This window comes from Parambassis ranga, chromosome 5 (assembly GCF_900634625.1).
Source record: "Parambassis ranga chromosome 5, fParRan2.1, whole genome shotgun sequence".
Lineage (NCBI taxonomy): Eukaryota > Metazoa > Chordata > Actinopteri > Ambassidae > Parambassis > Parambassis ranga.
This window is the reverse complement of record NC_041026.1, coordinates 19433878-19448450: the sequence shown is the minus strand read 5'-3', so window position 1 is coordinate 19448450 and position 14573 is coordinate 19433878. Positions and strand designations below refer to the sequence as shown.

Below are 14573 nucleotides of genomic sequence, written 5' to 3'. Positions count from 1 at the left end.
TCCACATATTGTCTTTCTTAATGATGCATTTCCAGGTCCTGAGGTTTACTGTGACTCTGTCTTTGAATAAAGAACAAACATTTTAGCTATCATGCACAGTCCATAAATACATCCTAATAGATCAATCTTCCTTGATTGATCATGTCAAGAAATTAGTTTAGTACAATAAAGATACTAGCACAAATAATTCCTAAATTAGAGCCAGATGCTGCTACATGTGAAAATATGCAAATATGCAGTCAGTGATGTTGTGAATTTAAATATTTTATTACATTTTTGGCATGTTTACCTGATTGTTTTAAGTGTAAACAGAAAAAAATGCCAGAAAGGTGATGAACATACAAGAATAGATCTGAGAGTAAGAACAAGATGTCCTGATACACAGCAGCAACAGAATATCCTGTGAAGTATAGAAACTGCACGATAGAATGAACAAACAAGCATAACTACAGCTTCTTTACAGTACAGGCGGAGGTGACCATATGTTGTATTTTCTTAGCACAGAAATAGCAGCAACGGAGCATAATAAAGTCAGATATTTTCTGACAGTTAGTCCTGATTTAAAAAGCATCCTGTTTTTCAGGGAAAGGGAGCAGACGCAGTCCATTTGCTCACGATGATGCATTTCAACAGTTCTTTTGGACATCTGGACTAGTCAGTATTCTACAGTAAGGTGCTTTAAGTGCTCAATTATAGCCAATAAAAAAACACTAATATACAGTACTGCAGATAAAAGTAAAGCCCTTTAGGCGCCGCAGTTGTCGCCAGCGATTAACAGCTTGTATTGCCATACTTAATTCACCACCTCACTTATACACAAAGCTGGGTCCTTATCTGTGATGATCCGATTTAGGAAAATAACAAAAATTTACAGGGGGAAAAAGTATTTAAATTTAAGATTAGTGTGACAAACTTTTATCAAAACAAAAAACACGGTAAATTACATGAATTTAGCATATGGTAAAATTAAATTTATCAAAAACACCTGAGCAACAACATGATAAAGACTGTATGGCTTCACTTTCAACAGCTGAATGTTTCATATATATGTTTCACAGGGTGCAATGGGGAAAGGTTTCTTTTTGAGATATTTGGCATTAATTTTCCTATATTCCTTATGAGACAGAGAAAACATTCATTCTTTTTTTCCTGTAATAAAAATCTCCATTTAAGTTGGCATTTTTCCCATTAAATATAGATATGGTAAACACATTGGAAAACACAATCAAAGCCATATTAACAGAGTAAAAAAGACTTGGTCTAAATGTTTGAGGTTCCTCCTCTGACATGATTGTAACCTGCATGTTTTAATGAAAGCACATCGACAATAAAAATAGTTTTAAAATAAACAATTTTTTGAAATGCTGCTTCTTAAATCTCCAATAAAGTGATTAAAGGCCATAAAAACCATTTGGATTTATTTTCAACAAATGGTTATTACCCTTAATTATTCTTAATGAGAAGGCTTGTTTCCGCAAGATGTGCTGTAATAACTCTATGGAATGTGTGCGCCCTCTCTCACACTGACACACAGCAATAAAGCAGCTAGTTTCACTGATATGAATCACAGAGCAAACTCACTCCATTTAGTTTCTTTGGAAGACTTTTTGAGGGGGGCTGTTCCCAGACTTGCCACTGAGTGTCAGTAACACGCCATCAGAAGGAAGAATTCCAGCAGAGGTTTGGTAATGAGCACAGGATGGCTGCGGGCCATGACAGTGGCACTTTGTTATTTGTTGACATATGTTACTGCTGATAACAAATAGGATGTGTTTGTTTTCTGTGGTCTGCTCTGTCTACATTTTTTTACATTCATTATTCTGGACCACTTTGGGATTTTGTTGTGTGAACAAAATGTCAAAAATATTAAAAGTGTGTACAATTATTTCATTATATTCAGGCACATGTGATGTTGACATACATTTTTTGATCATTCATTAAAAAAACCTTTTTTGCTATGGAAGAGCGGCATGTTAAGTCATTCTTGCAGCATGAAGGGGGCCACAATCAGCCCGCACAGTGTGGAGTGATTTTTTTTTCATAATATTTTGGAGCTTGTTAAAGTAGAGGTATTATTTATAGCCCAATCTCCAAAATGGAGCACAGCTCAATTATTTATCCTATAGCTCTCATTTATTTTACATGGTTCAGCCACTGAGGGGTTGCAGGTCCACTCTGACCTTCTCCCCTGAGCTCATCATACCAATAGTGGGATAGAAACCTCCTGCTGGTAAGGCCATCTCCCTGCGGCCCACCACCTGTCCATTGCGGGTAAAGAACACCTGTTCAAACACAAAGACATCATTTGAATATTTGCATTTGAAGCTTTTTCATTCACTGGTTTTAAATTGTGACATTCTGACATCTCACCGTGACCTTCCTCCCTTCGAGGTCTTCTCCTATATCATCGTCATCCTCCTCATCTTCATTGTGTGCATACATGTCATTTTGAACCTCACTGGGTTTAGAAACCACTTCATATCCCCAGTCATCCATGTCATCTGTAAGAAAAGATAAAAGGGACAGTGAGAGGCTGTATGTGTTAAGGCATACTGCTTCGAAATAATGATAATATTAAGATGTTTACCTGCTCCATCAATGTTGAAGTTACGTGGAAACATGATCCCACAGCCCATTATGTCCCCTTCAAGGCAGCGTGGTCCAAAAGGGTCTCCTTCCCCACTGCCATGGAACAACATCCCATCATCTGTGGAGAACAGCAAGCTGGTAATGGTGTCAAGTGATGGAACATCCCCTGTTTTGCTGAAACACAGCATTACCCCTGCACATTTTTTAATGGAATTGTGACTTTACTACTATACTATCAGTTACCATCATTATTAGATTCACCTGCATGGTAAGCGATGGATCCTCTGTTCCAGCCTGGATGTCTGTCTTTCGGATAGTCCTACCAAAAAAAAAAAACATAGGTGATAACCAAAAGTTTGAGGGAGATCAAACCAACTACCTATGATCCCTAAGTAAAGTAGTAAAGTTATGTATGACGCATGCGGTATTCTATAGTTACAACAGTACATGTCATTAGACAGCAAGTCAACAGGCAGTACTTGTCTGAAGTAGGACGAATACACAACCATTAGGACTAGCCTCTTTGATAAGACCCAATTATGATGACTGAGTCTGAGCATGTCCAAAACAGCAGCTCTTGTGGGGTGGTCCTGGTATGCAGCAGTTTGTAGTTACTTCTGATTACACTCTTGATGATGACTATGATACAAAAAGGTGTCTGAAAAAATATAGTCTACACCTGCCAACAAAAAGCACATGAGCACTGGAACTGGACCTTGGAGCGATAAAAGAAAGTGATCTGGTTTGACGGATCATTTCTTTACATGCAGACAACAACATGCATATGTGTCACTCAACACTGAAGAAGGCGGTGCACCCACACAGGCAATGTGATGCTCTGAGCAATGTGTAGCTGGGAAACTATGGGTCGTGATTTTGAATGTGGTTGATACATACCGCCTACCTACACACACATCCACTAAAGGTATTAGGCTGTACTTTTAAGATGGAGGCTTACTGGTGTAAACTGCAATAAGAGCAGTAACTCTAATGCAAGATTATTTTAAGATACAAGATTCAATGCTGTAATATTCCTTTACACCACAAGCCAAATATTTTTACTGTTATAAAACAGATTCAACATTGACTTTACAGTGAAGTGTTTAACATTTGGTTCAGGGAACCTCTAAGCTTGAAGGGAACAAGAGGTAAGGAAAATGCATGGGAATGTAAGACTGAAGGAATGTCGTAGAATTAGAGAGATGGTGCCTGGTGTGTAAAAAAACAGAGACCTGAAGCAACACAAGAGAAAAGGAATGTACCATAAACACTTGATCCTTTATGTAATTGAAGCAAGAGAAGGAGAGACCTTTCTTTTGCAGCAACAGGTAATGCTTCCCAATGACAGCCTGATGTATCTTGCAAAAGATGATGTGGGACGGAATAAAACCTCAGGAATGACCGTTTGATGGATTTATACTGCTCCACCAAAACCACAGACACATTGAGAAAAACAATTCCTGGAAAACGATCAGCAAAATGACAGTGCTCTATTCTCCACGCCGTCTGACCCGAGGGAACAACATGCCCACACACAGAACCTAACAGCGGAGGGGAAGCTCAACGCCAAGGGTGTCTGCTACAATAATCCATCACTTCCCAGCTGGGAAAGCAGTGGTTTGATTCGGAAGAGTGACGCTCTATTAATTAGAGTCCAATAACCGAGAGCAACAAGCACAAGCCTGCCAGCAGAGAACAACAAAATCTGAGCCATGCTTCATTTCACATCTGTCATTTAAATGGCACAATGACTGCGCCCTTTGCAATTATTATGGTTTTATTTATATTAAAGAGGACGCGTGCAGAGTTCATGATGATTTCATATGAGGCTAAAGCCAACTGATTGCATTTCTGATGTGTAAACATTCAACAAGTCATCTCTCAGGCCCGTTATTTCCAAAATATGAACCATCACTTGTTGTTGTTGTTCATGATTAAAAACCTACTTCACTGAGCCAAATTAATTATGATATTGCTTAGTCTGACTATATCTGTGTCTATTTCATATATGCAATATACCTTATTTCTTTAGTTTGTGCCTAATGTGTAAAACTGATGGTTTCGTCTTATCGTAAGTAACACGCTCATTCCTGAACGCAGTCGTCTAGGTAACATTTACCGTTTGAATAGGATGGAACAACCTGCTTTCTATGGAAAATCAGATGTTGGGGTAAAATGAGACAATATTTTTTCTGTTGTTAGCTTTTCCTCTTTCGGTCATCCATCACTTACACTGGAAACAGTGAGAGCAGTGGTGGATATGAGGGATGTGGATAATGAGGTGTGAGAGGAGGAAAGAAGTTTTCTTTACCCGCAGAGTCCGAGTATGTGTAGTAAATTGCTCTGTGTATCAATGTCACTGACATGTGATCATTATTAGGATGACTGAAAGGAGGAGGCTCTCACCCTGCGTGCCAGCCCCAGGGCAATGTAACACTTCTCTCCAGCATCTGTGATCTCCAGCTCATAGTAGTGGAAGCGTGTGCTGAGAGGGCGACGGGCCTGAGCCAAGCCCACATCCCCGATGCTTTTCCCTCTACCTGTGTACTCCAGCAGCTGTGGACAAGAGATAGATAACGTTTAAACATCACTTAGATAAAGTAAATAATGTTTGTAATGCCGTAATATAATAAGTGTCCATGTGCACGTGATGTGAAAACATCAAGCTGGCACTGTTGTGCCATCTTAGTTAGTTCACGTATTATCTGAAAATTCTCTGAATGTCATATCAAATTTTAGACAGTATACAGTTGCACATAGTACAATGCATAGTAAAATGTTTGTGTACTGTTCCTGCATATATGCATGACAAACACAACAAGTAAACAAGGGCAGGGAGAAGGAGGCATAAGAAAAAAATTAAATCAAAGAGCCTGCCTTGTGTAAACAAAAAAGAAAGATACAACTATAAATAAAAAAAATAAAAGTGGTCCAATGTGAATTAAAGTGTGGGTGTGCAGAGGTCATGTGTTTGGGTTGTCCTTTTTAGTCTTCATTCAGAATGGCGTTGGCCTCAGGGAAGAAGCCCCTCAATGTCTGTCCACCTGAAGGACCAGAAGCCCAGGTGCCAGACTAGGGTGGCTGGGCTCCCTGGTGATTTTCCTGGCTCTGGATCTGCACCATTGTTTGTAGATGTCCTGCAGGTTTGGGAAGGTAGTTCTGATGATATGCTCAGTCGAGCAGACCACCCTTGTTAGGTCCAGCTTAGTGCAGTTTCCCATCCAGGTTTGGTGTTGCCTGATGCTCCACCTATGGTGCAGGTGTAGAGGTTTCCTAAGCATCCTAATGGGAAGCCTGAAGTTTACGGTAAAAAAAAGGACGCTGGCAGGCCTTCACCACTTAGTTGATGTGAGATGTTCATGTCAGATCCTGACAAGACGGTGACTCTAAGGTATCTGAAGCTGTCCACCCTCGCCACCTGAGTCCCACTGATCATCACTGGGGCATAGCTCCTCTGCTGCATCTTGCTGAAGTCCACAATCAGCCGTTAGTTTTGATAAGGGGGTTTGCCTCCCCAGGTTTTTATTGTTTAGGTCAGTTTTTTTCCCATTTTAGTTTGTGTGGCTGAATGTTACAATGTTTAAATGACAGCCAGTGGTCAGGAATAGGTGTAACCATCCTCTCTCTTCATCAAAGAACACAAATGTTCAAAGATAAAGGCAGCTCTCTGACCAAGGGAGATCATTTTGGGTGTTTCCAATGGACAACAGATTCGTACAATTCCTGTGGCACTCACATATCGTACCAGACTTTGATTAAAATAGGTCAAGTTGACATCAAGTTGATTTTGCTCATGTTCTAGGTTTAATCATTCCTCCGCGATGTTCTAAATCATTGATGATTTAACTGAGTGATCACTATTTTTAGCTAGAAAGTAATTTGACGCAAAAGAAAGAAAGAGCAGCATCCCTGTTGTTCCGTTATTGAAGCGGTTTCCTCTACCTTCCCCTCTCGTCAGCTTACACACTGCATTAAGCCATGCACATGTGTTTTTGAGTTGGATGGAGTTGATGTTGCAGGTTGTATGCCAGGTTTGTGGAAATAATGGATGAAGTGTGTGAGTGGGATGGAAGTCACTGTCTTAGTGTAGGCTTCCTGTGTATCACTGGCTGACACTAACACTGCAGCCCTGACGTTACAGGGAGTGGGTGAGACCCAAACAGACCTCCAAGAATTTTTTTGTTTTAAGGTTAGTAATTTCTTTCCACCTCTCAAGTAGCTAAAGTTATCATTAGAATGTTTGCTATATGGACATTTTTTAATTTTAGATTTAAAACAGATCCCCCAGTACCATATTATCTCAATGATATTATGCTAGCAGGCAGATTTTCTACTTTCTACAGGATTAGGGATCACCACTGATTTCATGTTGCAATTGTGTTGGAAAGTTTGTCTCACTCCTCAGTCAAAGAGGAGCATGATGCTTTTCTTCTTATTCCTTCCTGCCAGATTTTGTTTATAGTCTGGACCAATTGTCCAGTGTTCACTGCTGACGTTCACTGAAGTGACTCACTTGACATAATTTATCAGATCAGATTGTTAAGCTACATCTGGACCTGGGAAAACTGAGAGGAACTTACTGTGCCAGTGACCTTGACGTCATGGAGAAGCCCCCAGATGTCTTCATGACTGTCCACGATCATCTGACTGTCATCCTCCTCCATTGCCCATTCAGCATTCAGGTCCAGGAGCACTTCCTCCCCTAAAGAGTGCATCCCTACTGATGGGTAGAGAGCGTCAGGGGTCGCAGGGATGTCCACACAACCGACCTGAGCACACATTCAGATATACTGTGTTTTAGGGGTGAAAGTGGTGAATGTTGACTGCTGTTTAAGTAAAACAGTGTACTTACTTCACTACCATTTTTAGTAAAAAATACTGTTAACTGTCCATCATCAGAGTCCAAGGATATCCCACAACCGATTCTGTCCCCTCTGCAGCACTTTGGACCAAACTGCTGTCCAACAGTGTTGCCATTATACAGCCTGCAGAAAGAGAAGGAGATGTTGATGGTCCGTCCATCATAGCAGGATACTCAGGAATAAACATCAGAAGAAAATGGTAACACAAGTAACAGAAGATGAAGAAAAAAGGGGCACAGCCTTGTGACTTAGGGTTTAAGATATTATACTATGAAACCAAACATCCCGAGTTTAGAGCCATGTAAAGAGCCAGTCCAACATAAATGTACAGCTCTTCTAGTCATGGCCCAGCTCCTACAACATAGCTCCTGTGCTTTGGTTTACTCAGTCACAATAAGCATGGTCTATTTGAGCTGAAGTGTTTTGTCAGAAATGCCTGAATCTGCTACATCTCAGTGAGTCATTGTCACATACTTGCCGTCATCAGCATGAAAACCCACAGAATTAGGGAGCCAGCCGGGCTGATGGTCCAGTTTGTAAGACTGAGGCACCAAACCAACAGCAATCATCCCTCTCACTCCTGTATCGAGGATAGTCACCTGAAAAGAAAAGACCACACAGATCATGTTACCCCACCTTCTTTGAGACAAATTTCAAATTTAGTTTAATTTTATCAAAACCGACTTTTACTTGAAAGTGACATTTAAAACTTAAGCACAGTCTGCATGGGCATCAAAACAAAGGCAGTAGCTCTAGAGATTTATTTACTTATTGTGTATAACATGAGGTCATTTTATTCATCCTACACAAACTTTGATCAGCATCTGTTTGTCATGACCACATGTATCATAAGACTGTTTGAGCAGATTTATTTTTCAAAAGATTTGTGTGTCTGAAAGATTTTACAGTCAAAATATGAGTCATGTGGAAAATGGAGAATCAGAACCTGCACTCAGAAAGAGTCAACAAACTTAGGACACACTTCTAGTCTGATCAATGACACAGGTGTCAGAATTCCTTCTGGATCTTTGGCAATCCAATCAACAGTTTATATATGGCTATAAGGAAAGGGGAAAGGTTCTTTAACCAGATGTTTATATACTATTATGTTTTGTTTTGTGCTGGCAGTGCTTCCCTTTTCACTTCATGAAAATTCCAACTTGAAACTCTATAGTACCTCTTTGTACAACTACACATGATGGTTCATGGTGACAAATCTTTCACCATTGTTATCATAACTGAATACTGACCATATGACATCATCCCTGGGGAGCCCTACATGGATGCAATGCAACCAGAGCACTGCTGGCAAATCCAGGGCAGGGAGAGAAGGAAACTTTTTAAGTGCTTTCCCATGACCTCAGCAGTGGTCTCCTGAGAGTAAGAAGTCTTCTTTTGTTTCAATATAAAACATGCCGATGAACCTTAAAAACTACAATCAGCATCAATTTAACAATCATTTATTAGCTCATGTGTGCATTTACGCAAATGGCCTCCTTCCCCCTCCTACATGACTCTCACAAAGTGAGTCACAAGGATGAAGCACACAAACATGTAAAGGTTGAGAGGGTTAGCCGCTTTTTCACTTCACGTCAGACCAGACAGGATGTGTGCATTAGGCAAGTTTGTACATGGTGTATCCTGAAACAGTCACTGGCTGGGGTGGTTGTGTTGTACAGTATCCCGAGTACTAAGAACAGGGTGCTGTCAATTATTTGGACAAATGAAACCAATTTGTCAAGGCTGAGACAACTGAGTCACCAGAGTTATTAGCTCAAAAGTACCACTGACACTTAAAACCATATACGTCTGTGCAGCAGCTGTGAGTGTAGTTGTTTTAATTACACAACCAACCCAGCTTACAGGTTTACAGTATTTTACAGGATGTTGATATACTGTGTGTGTAGCCACGCATTTGACACAATTCTTTTTGTTAAAAGAGTTACCTGCTTACCAGCATGCTGCACTGCTGTATAGATGTTAGCAGATTCATTGCATATTTATGTTTTCATGAGTGTATGAATTCTGATAACTATAAATAGCTGTTTTTACTAGCTTAGAAGTGCTCCCTATAGGCAGTGAATCCACTCAAACCCTGCTGGTTGCATTTCAGTTTCATCAATTCAAGATATTACATCAAAAAGGAAGCAGCAGGATCAGACTAACGTTTGATACTAATGTAAAAACTGTGTTTGGAACCCTTAAAGAAAGAAAGAATCAGCAGCTCTTACTTCAAAATAGCGTTTTTTTTTTGACATCGGCCTGGCCGCCACAAAGCAGCCAACTTCATCTGAATTCCCATGATACCTACAAAAAGATCAAAAAATGAGAAAAACTTCAATATACTCCTGACAAACCACTTTCTTCAGTTTATTGGTGTTGTCATTGTTCTTCACTGTTACCTGAGTTTGTCACCATCTCTCAGCATCCTTTTGAGCCGCTCCCGGTAACGCACTGCTCGTACCTCACGGATTTCTCGAATTCGCCTCCTCCAGTTCCGAAAGCGATAGTGAAGGTTTATGTCGTCCATGTCTGAAAATCATTACAATCTAAAGAACACAAAACAGACAGCAATTTAACTAAAAAAATATAGAGTCATTCACTGCTGACACACCTCGTTACACTAGAACAATTAAATGCAGAAAATGGGAGGAAACAGGCACAGGACAGGTTCTTCTTTAAACACAGCAAACATCTGGGGCCATGTTCCTGTTGTCAACAACAAGAACAACCTCCTCAGGCTGAACGCTCTCTGTCAGCTGTTTGTGTTTTTTCCATTGACTTTTAAACCCTCATTCCAAAGACAAGCAAAGGCCTGGACAGAGAAGTCAGACCGCCTGCGGGCAAGAACATGGCTCCACCTTAGGGCTAGCCCTGTGACGGACAGTAAGCGTCTCCCTGACGTGTCTCACACTCTGTGTGACCTGGGATGAACTAAAGCACTGTGTGGCTCCTCTGCTGTCTTCCTATACTTTATCTTCTGACAATTCACCCCATATTCATAGTTCCTGGAGCCTGGTGCAAAGCTGTTTATCATCAGAATAGCATCAGTGTCCTAACACTGATGATGCTGGTAAACAGCTTGTGATGTGTTGAAGTACCTTAAATATAATGATCAGCTCTACATTTATTATACATGTCTCCTTATCTCTGGTTAAGTATCAGGGTGACTAAGGTGAACACACCTTTTCACAGTCAGGTATGTAATTCTGTGTTGCTCGTTCAAACTAACCTTTCAGAACAAAGACATCCTGCTTTGTTTTTAGTTTTGAACTGGATAAGTGGTGCTGTCTGCCCGTCTTTAAAATGATGAATGATAAGCCTGGTTTAAATACGGCTACACACCATGGATATTTGTTATGTTTTTAACAAATACGTGTGCTACCAGCTTATATTTTAACTCTTTCGATTGACCAATTTACGAGCCTAACGCAAACGTAGCAACGCATTTCCCAAACTACAGACAGGAGTCGGTTGGCCGGCTAGCTGCTCTCAGCGTAACATTTATCGCGCTCCGTGGCTGATAATATGTCGTAAACATGAATATACCTCAGGTTAGACCCGCACCATTCTAGTCCCCTCAATCTTACACTCTTTCCTTACTGTTCTGTAACTTGTAACACGTCGTCCTTCGGGTTTTCTTCTAATTTTTAGGAGGTGAAGTCTGTCACTTCACGGCAAACCTGCAATACCGGAAGTACCGCCTCTTCAACCAATCAAATGTCAGAATGATTACAGAGGGAAGTATTTAACCTGCGCAGTGCCGGAAGCTGTGTGTGTATGTGTGTTTCTACATGAAAAACACAGTAGAAGCAATGTCACTTAAACCATTTTTCTTTTCTTTTTTAAATACCTGACCTTTTCGCTGTTATAGATGCAGATTGTGCTACTTTGAGTAATAAAACAGACAATGTTCCAAGTAAAATTTTACAGGAATCATACTTGGAGAAATCTGTAGTAAAAGACCATCAGACAGATGTGTTTCACACTTCTGCAATTCTTCTGGTCTTTTCGATATTCAGATATTACAAATATTTTATTGTAGTATTGCAGTATCATTTTAAGTTTAATATTCATTTCTTGATTTTTTTTAATGTAAAAATGTAAAATGGCCATCACACATCTCATATCCAAATGATGTGAATTAGCCTATAGGGCAAATCTTTGACATGCTGTAGCCTCCCGGAGCTCTACCTTTTCAGGACTATGTCTCTGTGACTGTGTTTTCTCCCAGACTGATGGTGGTCACAGACAGTAAGTTAATGAACACTATCAGAATGTTGTATACTGTCGTCTGATCTAATGTGACTCATACAGTGTGGGATCTTCAGGGAGGGACTTTTTGCCCGTGAGTCATCTTGCCTTTAGTGGTACTCCTGAACCTCTCAGTGTCAGACATTTCCTCTCAAGCTGTAGCCCTGCAGTCAGAGACTCTGAAAGTAATTAAATACTTTTACTATTGTTTTTGGAACACAGCAGTTTTTCCATCAGTAATGTTTTTGAAATAGTTCTTACTAAATTCAAAACACTTAACTCTTCAGTACAATAAACTCAACACGGCTTTGTAATCTTTGAAATATATTTTCAACAACAAAAAAACAATCCAGAATCTCTAACAAAAACAATCAAGTAAGGGAAAGTAAAATCACTTAAAATTGTAATTATTAGCAGTAAGGTTTACTTTTTACTCATTTAAACTCTCTTCTTGGTCTGATTCATTTCATTCAGCTAATAGTGGCTGGTTACAAGAGCAATTTTAATAAAGTTAGCATGAACAAATGGAATTCTTCTGTTTTCTGGATCATGATTGGTTGGTTTCATTAAAGCATCACCTCTGTAAATAAAGTGCAGGAAAAGGCAGTGCAAAGTTGTAGCTAATCGCATGTGATTGGTGTAGAAACCATTACAATTCAGCCAGATGACAGACAACAGATGGTATGAGCATGCGTGAGTACATGTCAGAGACCAGTCAAACAGGGTGTGCTCAGCTGTGTGGAGAGAGAAAGCTAACATTCTCCATCATGTACCCTCCCATACCTTTCATCACTCTTTAAAAGCTGCTGCCAGTGGTGTCTGTCAGCTTCACTATCAGTTTGTCTTAAGGGGATGATACACACCTTTAAGACAGAGAGGCTTCAGTCTGAGGAACTCATTCATTGGAAGACACCCTTCAAGATGTTTGTGTATTTGAACAACCTGTTGCTGCTCCTCCTGGTACAGACGGCTCTGTCAGACCCCCTGACCACACCATCCAGAGGATGCCCCACCTGTACAGGAACACAGAGCCAGCTATCTGTGGAGTTAAACAGCACCACTCTGGCTGCTGGAGAGCCATGTGGTGTCTACACTCCAAGCTGTGGCCATGGTCTGCGATGTGCACCTCCGGAGGACGAGCCGAGACCCCTGCGTGCCCTGCTGGAAGGCAGAGGAGTCTGTAGCAACACCTGCATCACTACTAACCCGACTAAACAGGTCCACATTGTAGGTAAGATTGCGGGGATGGTGTGAATAAACAAAAGAAGGAATGAGAGTAATTTTGAAGCAAGGAAGAATACATATGGATTTTAAATAGAATCTGTACCTAATTTATTTTTCTATTTATATTTACTTTTTCATTTTTTCACAGACAGGTTATTTATTTCTGAATAAGCATTCTGTCATTTGCCTGTTTTTACTTACTGTGTTCTTTTTCATGTGATGCAAAAAATGTAGTGAAATATCATAGGAAAAAAAAGGTCATAAAGAAACACAAACACATTTTTTGCACTTTCACAGTAACATAACCGTAAAACTGCTGTTTTTTGCCTTAGACCCAGCTCCCACTAAGGATCCAGATGAGGTAAAAAAAATCCTCTTTATGACCTACTCACTGACAGCACATCAGGGTAACATTAACTCTTTCTCCTCCTACAGGCTCCCTGTCGTAAACTGTTAACTACACTTATCAAAGGTCTAGATGCCCATTTATTCCAATCCCATCATGACATCTACATGCCCAACTGTGACAAGCGTGGTTACTTCAGGAAGAAGCAGGTGAGTATGACTGTTCTATAGAGACAACAAAGATGAGAGGACCCCAGTTTAGTGCCTGACTGTTTGTTGTGTTCGTGCAGTGCTGGTCGTCTCGAGGAAAGCAGCGTGGAAGATGTTGGTGTGTGGATGAGAATGGCATGCCAGTCTCCATAAAGCCTAAACAAGGTGGTGGCCTAAGCTGTTAGGATGCACAAAGGAGGCGGACGCTCAATTATCAACATGAAGGAACATGAAACAGAGACCAAAGGAACTGAACGCGGTGTGCGTTATACACTCCATCAGCTGGAAGCAGCTCCCCACCTCTGAAAGGCTCTTTCATCATATAACCAGGTGAAACTTTGTGTCCTTGCGCCCTCTACTGTAACTGTAAACTGTATTGATCTGACACCCAGCCACATTTTTGACATCATATTAACATGTGAAATTAGCCTTTCAGCAAAAGTCAGTCTGCAGTAAATGCTTCTTTTGTCCAGTGATACATTTCTGCTTCAGTTTGCCCCTCACTCTCTCCATGTAATCATATTTATGTTATTTTTCATGTGTTATTTATGTTAATATTGATTGTATGTGATTATCCTCAGAGCAGACACGAGAAGTCTTTTTAGACATTTTAAGGTTTAAACACAAGGGGGCATTATTCATTTACACAACCATACTATAGGACAGTATTATAAAAAGTGTCCTTGAGAGACTTTTTTGTTGTATTTTGTGTATTATTGTACTAAACAGAAAACTGAAATAAAAAATGTTAGATATTTTTAAAATAAAATAAAGGCTGCCATTTGTACTGCTATGGGTGCTTGGCTAAATTATTATTTAGGAAATTACACCTTTAAATAGCTTGAAAAGATATTCTATCACACAGGACTTACATAGAATCATGCTGTTATTGTGGTGAAGCTCTCTCCTTGCTCATATTAGATAGATAGAGTTTTGCTCTTCATCCCATCTCAACCTGACACAATTGACCTTCATCAATCACTCCTAAGCTGTCAGGGTGTCATTCAGCTGTCATTTCAGAGCCGTGACCCACCTCATGGCCTTCTTCAATCCAACACTCACCTGTCAGGTGTTTCCTCTCTTGAAGAC

At 40.2% G+C, this 14573-nt stretch overlaps 2 protein-coding genes across 3 annotated transcripts; one reads left to right on the top strand and one right to left on the bottom strand.

The window, feature by feature from the left end:
• Positions 1-251: 251 nt before the first annotated feature.
• LOC114436637 (SPRY domain-containing protein 3-like) lies at positions 252-11164 on the bottom strand. Of its 2 annotated transcripts, none has more exons than XM_028407030.1 (11): positions 11055-11164; positions 9854-10000; positions 9683-9758; positions 7926-8050; positions 7442-7574; positions 7170-7358; positions 4996-5145; positions 2851-2908; positions 2588-2707; positions 2371-2501; positions 252-2282 (listed from the first exon to the last, which is right to left on the bottom strand). In XM_028407030.1, exons 2-11 carry the CDS (start codon positions 9979-9981, stop codon positions 2148-2150), a joined length of 1245 nt encoding a protein of 414 aa, XP_028262831.1. In that variant the 5' UTR covers positions 9982-10000; positions 11055-11164; the 3' UTR covers positions 252-2147. The 2 variants fall into 2 exon arrangements, with proteins under 2 accessions (XP_028262831.1, XP_028262832.1); XM_028407031.1 differs by having other exon boundaries at positions 2148-2282; positions 11042-11149.
• A 1311-nt stretch (positions 11165-12475) lies between these two features.
• Positions 12476-14155, top strand: LOC114436340 (insulin-like growth factor-binding protein 3). Its single transcript, XM_028406549.1, has 4 exons — positions 12476-12936; positions 13262-13290; positions 13365-13484; positions 13565-14155. The coding sequence occupies exons 1-4, from the start codon at positions 12558-12560 to the stop codon at positions 13667-13669; spliced, it is 633 nt and encodes a 210-aa protein (XP_028262350.1). The 5' UTR covers positions 12476-12557; the 3' UTR covers positions 13670-14155.
• The last annotated feature ends 418 nt before the right edge of the window (positions 14156-14573 follow it).

Coding starts and splice junctions, on each gene's coding strand:
- LOC114436637 (XM_028407030.1), bottom strand. CDS start 9,981: ATGGACGACATAAACCTTCACTATCGCTTTCGGAACTGGAGGAGGCGA. Junction 8,051..9,682: donor AAAAAAAACGCTATTTTGAA/GTAAGAGCTGCT, acceptor TTTTCTTTTCAG/GTGACTATCCTCGATACAGG. Junction 7,575..7,925: donor TTTCATGCTGATGACGGCAA/GTATGTGACAAT, acceptor CTCTTTCTGCAG/GCTGTATAATGGCAACACTG.
- LOC114436340 (XM_028406549.1), top strand. CDS start 12,558: ATGATACACACCTTTAAGACAGAGAGGCTTCAGTCTGAGGAACTCATT. Junction 12,937..13,261: donor TAAACAGGTCCACATTGTAG/GTAAGATTGCGG, acceptor TTTTTGCCTTAG/ACCCAGCTCCCACTAAGGAT. Junction 13,291..13,364: donor CCACTAAGGATCCAGATGAG/GTAAAAAAAATC, acceptor CTCCTCCTACAG/GCTCCCTGTCGTAAACTGTT.